The sequence below is a fragment of the Pundamilia nyererei genome, unplaced genomic scaffold, assembly GCF_000239375.1.
Source record: "Pundamilia nyererei isolate P.nyererei 1_Seehausen unplaced genomic scaffold, PunNye1.0 scaffold00038, whole genome shotgun sequence".
Classification (NCBI taxonomy): Eukaryota; Metazoa; Chordata; class Actinopteri; order Cichliformes; family Cichlidae; genus Pundamilia; species Pundamilia nyererei.
The window spans coordinates 432808-437776 of NW_005187439.1; the positions used below are offsets into that span (position 1 = coordinate 432808).

The window sequence follows — 4969 nt, forward strand, 5'->3', positions numbered from 1 at the left end:
CCCCCACAGAGGGACAAAAGGACCCCTGATGATCCTCTAATCGCCTGAGCCAAGGTGTGAAACTGGGTGTGGGTCACAATCAGCCAGAGTTTCGGGTGTGATGAGAGGTGAAACGTCTTCAAGCAACTTAAAGAAGTCCAGACGCTTTTCTTTGCAAGCTCCTTTGACCATATTTCAGGTTGTTTTGTTAAGTGTGCGTTTACCTGGATTTTATATTTCTGTGTTGTGTTGTAAAAAGATGGCTGTGCCTGTTTTCTATACAAATCCCACAGAGATCAGGTTCTTTCTCCGCTGTACCCACTGCTGCCCTCTAACCAGCCAATCAAAAGCAGGAACGTCAGTGAAAGCGTCCCTGGCCGTCAGCCAATCATTTACAATCTAACAACGAACAAAATGATTCTGTAGCCTAGCAACAATAACAGCAACAATCTGGAAATGAGCTCACGGGCACTCGGTGGAAGAAAGCCCGTAGAAACAAGCTCTATTATAAGAACCATACATACAGTCCTGTGCAGAAGTTTGAGGCAGGTGAGAAAAATGCTGTAAACAAAGAACGCTGCTTTTTTTTAAAGGAAGTGTTAATCATTTATTTTCATCAATGAACAAAATGCAGTGAAATCTAAATCACATCAGTCTTTGGCGGGACCGCCCTTTGCCTTCTTCTACGTACACGTGCACACAGGTTTTGAAGGAACTCAGCTGGTCGGTTGTTCCACCCACAGATGGTCCTCACATCCTGTCTCTTTGTGTAACCCCAGACGCTCTGTGGGGGCCGTACCATCGCTCCCAGTACTTCTTGATCTTCTTTATGCTGAAGATAGTTCTTAATGACTTTGGCTGTGTGTTTGGGCTCGTTGTCCTGCTGCAGAACACATTTGGGGCCAATAAACAATCATTTATATTTCTGAAAGCGTTCTTTGTTTACAGCGTTTTTTACACCTGCCTAAAACCTTTGCACAGTGCTGTATGTTGAAGCAAACACATGAAAAAGACGCCATAATACAGTAACTGGAACAAAGAGTTCATCTTCATTTCCAAGGTGTGTTTGGTTCTTCCAGTGAGGACGTAGCTCTTTTTTTCCAGCTTTAGCTTGTCCAGCGCCAGCTGGGAGTTTATTAAACCTCAAATTTACAAAAAGTCAAATAATTAAGTGACTAAAATATTAAATAAATTATTTCCCTTTGCTTTCTGGCTCCAAAGGTTTCCAGTGATATGCAAATCAGATGAACTGTGCCTGGCTTCATATCTTATTGATACCCCACTACATTGATTTGTGACAGGGTTGACAACTAATCCATTTTGACTTTGGCGAGAATCATTGATTAATTTTTAAAATGGCATCGGGTTGTGAAGCAGCCCGCAGCTTGACTCCAGATGAATTTCACAGAGTGGACCGTGGGAGGCGATGGCTTTGGTATCGCGTCAGGTGCTACTGTTGAGTTTTTCCGGTGTTTTCAGGAGAGTTGGTACAGTTGGAACAGAGACGGTGCTGTTAGCCTGGCTGTCGGGCTGACAGTCATTCGTGTTGTCTCAGTGGTTCAGTAGAGTTTTTTCCAGCTTTAATGTAAAACAGCCTCCTTTATGTTGATGCAGGACCTTCAGGCTCAGGACCGGGCTCACCGCATCGGCCAGCAGAACGAGGTGCGCGTGCTTCGTCTCTGCACTGTCAACAGCGTCGAAGAGAAAATCTTGGCTGCTGCCAAATACAAACTGAACGTTGATCAGAAGGTCATCCAGGCCGGCATGTTTGACCAGAAGTCGTCGGGCCACGAGCGCCGCGTCTTTCTCCAGGCCATCTTGGAGCACGAGGAGCAGAACGAGGTAGGATCGTATTTCCATATGTTGTTGTTTGCCTCCAAGACAGCATCGTTTGGGGAAGAAGATGAGGTGTTATATTTTTTACATGACTCTTCCCTGAACATTTAGTCTTCAGTTAAATTATGCTTTGGTTTAATAGAACTACTGCAGGCTCGGATGATTCCTTTGATACGAGTTATTCATCCTTTTAATATTCCAGCACAGTTGCACAGTGCAACCGTGGCAAAAAGTTAGTCTAGAGCCCTGTTCCAGGGTTTAGTAATCGCTTTAGTTTCATTTTCTGTGGCGGCTGATTAAAATTTGTAAACCATACTTGATTTGAGCTGAACGTGAGATGATTGTGTTTCACTTGTGAAGAACACTGTCTGCTAACACCTGCCTCCTTTGCTATTTTAGGAGGAAGATGAGGTGCCTGATGATGAAACTCTGAACCAGATGATAGCCCGCAATGAGGATGAATTTGAGCTCTTCATGGTAAGATAACTAATCATTGCGAGATTGAAAGTAAAATTGTTGAAATGACAGGTGTTACAATATTAATTCACCCAAAATAGAGAAGCTGGTTCTTTCACATCTGTAAGACAAATTGATTATAGGTTCATGTCAAGGCTGTTTGTGTGGTTAAATGTCACCTGTACTGAGGCCCGTCCCCTGCCAGATGCTGCCTTTTGCACGATAAATTAATTTAAGACCAGTTGATGCGGGGAGTGTGAATCTGGAGTGATTCAGAGGACACCTCATAGCAGTTTCACTCTTTGCTACTCATCATGGTCCTCTGTGTTGGCTCAGCGTATCACTAAGATCACATTTTTAATGTTTCTTTTTTTTTTAGATTCTCACCACATAAGCTCGGCCTCCTGCGATTTTCATTGGTCTCTTAACTCTTCCTAGAAGCGAGTCGAGCCACTGAGCAGCCATCTGTTTGTAAAACTTGTTATTACAGCGGGCACCAGGACAAAGACCTTCAGATAGATTCCACAGTTTAAACTGCACAAGAAAGCTGCTCTGTTTTGGTGACTGTAATCTAAGTGAAATGTAAAAATACCTTCTTCTCCTGACTTCTGCAAACTCTCATAACACAACATTACTTCCTGGCAGCTCTAAAAACTCCCTAAAAGCCTCCAGCTGATCCAAAATGCTGCAGTGAAGCTATGAATAAGGACTAAGACTGTTTCTTCCATATCAGCCTCTTATTCAGTCGAGGGCTGGGCGACATGAAGACAATCTAACATCGCGATATTTGTTATCTGTATCGCGATACACGATATGTTTAAGTAGAAACTCAACTCGTATTCTGTCGTTCGGGTTACTGAAGTTTCCACCACTGGTGCAGTAAGCCTAAAGCATTCAGAGTTGTGTGTTTCACTCTAACCGGATGTGTGTTTCCTGTTCTTGCCGTCTAAGCGCATGGACATGGACCGGCGCAGGGAGGATGCTAGGAACCCAAAGCGTAAGCCTCGCCTAATGGAGGAGGACGAGCTGCCTTCTTGGATCATCAAAGACGACGCCGAAGTGGAGCGGCTCACCTACGAAGAGGAGGAGGAGAAGATGTTTGGTCGAGGGTCTCGCTGCCGTCGGGACGTGGACTACAGCGACACGCTGACTGAAAAACAGTGGCTGCGGGTAAAAACGTGTTGTTTCGTTATCATGTCAGCCTCAGTCTCCACGCTGCAGCCAAGTTAGAGGGTTTGTGTTTTCCCTGCAGCTTCACCTGGAACCTCAGCAGTTAATTATACGATCATAGGTGATAAATGTGATTCACCCCGCGCCGCAGGTCACGTTTTCTGAAAATGTTGTGAATGCGATAACTCGAGAACAAAGTGATGTAGGAGTTTGAAGTCTCAGTAACCTCGGCCTCAAGGTTGTGACTTAGAATTTCAAATTAATACCATAGATGTGTCGACAAGAAGGCTGAGGAGTCGCACTGGCCACTGCCAGCATTTTTAAAAATACTGTAAAGCAGACAGGTAAGTTAAAAGTGCCTCACTAATGACAGTACTAATATATATATATGCAAGTAACAGTTTAACCTAAGTCTCATTATGGCTGCATGCTGTAGTTTTGCTTGATTTGATGCTAAAGGCACCGATTCACACTCAGCAAATAAAGTGTGACATGTTCCCCTGGAGAGAGAAACTCAGATACGTTTTATTGACTTCAGCTCAGTTCTGTGGGAGAACGAAAATAGAAAGAAGAAAGTTTCAGGCCAAGGTGAGAATATATTGAAACCCTGTCAACTGAGTTTCAGACGAACGTTAATTAAAAGAAAACGACTTAAACTTTTAGGCTTAAACTTTTAAGCAATATAACAAAGCTAGAGGTGTGATGTACATAGAAGTCGTTTGTCAGGGAGCAAAGCATCCCCCAACTCAAATGGTTTGAGTCATATAAAATATCAACAAGTACTGAGTGAATTTCAAAATATGAACGTTGTATACATTGACAGGCCTGTTTCCAAAGGCAGTCTTTGGCTAAACCTTTTATTCAGTTCAGTTCTATTTTATATAAATTCAGTTGAATTGATTGCAGTGAATCAAAAGAACAATCGCCTCTCTGCACTTTATGTTGTGAGGTTAAGAACCTAGAGTAACAAATCACACGGCCCTCTATGAGCACTTGGCAACAGTGGGAAGGAAGAACTTCCTTTGAACAGGAAGAAGCTTCCAAGTGAACCAGGCTGAAGGATGAGGGGAGGGAGGCAGGACAAAAGACACACTGGGTATGTAAATATTTTACAGATGAAGCTGTATGATTAAAGGGTCCAACAGCTGATGGGTATTGAATAGCGGGGTGTGACACAAAGGATGCAGTTTGGCATGGTTTTGCTTAAATAAGCAGGGTCTTCCTGAAAAAGGTTTCTGCAGTCTGGCAGCATATGTTGCTCCAAAATGATCACATAGCTCGGGCCTTCAAAAACCTCTCGCCGTGGTTTTCTGTACCTCTGTGCTTTAATACATCAAGAGCTTTTCTCCTAGATTGCTCCGAGGAAACGTAACAAATCAAACATTTTGACACTTTTCACCGACCTACAACAAGTTGTGTGGCTTTCCTTCCTGTTGTCTCGGAAAACAGACATTTTTCAGGTCACAACTAGGGCTGCCACAAACGATTATTTTGATAGTCGACTAGTCACCGATTATTTTTGCGATTA

At 43.3% G+C, this 4969-nt stretch overlaps 1 protein-coding gene across 1 annotated transcript in view; it reads left to right on the plus strand.

Moving 5' to 3' along the window:
• The window catches only part of smarca2 (SWI/SNF related BAF chromatin remodeling complex subunit ATPase 2), a 53953-nt gene that overhangs the window by 38821 nt on the left and 10163 nt on the right, over positions 1-4969 (plus strand). Inside the window, exons 25-28 of the mRNA XM_005730646.1 lie at positions 1459-1466; positions 1570-1821; positions 2215-2292; positions 3223-3441. Of these exons, the coding sequence (XP_005730703.1) occupies positions 1459-1466; positions 1570-1821; positions 2215-2292; positions 3223-3441 (557 nt within the window). The remainder of the gene's footprint in view (positions 1-1458; positions 1467-1569; positions 1822-2214; positions 2293-3222; positions 3442-4969) is intronic.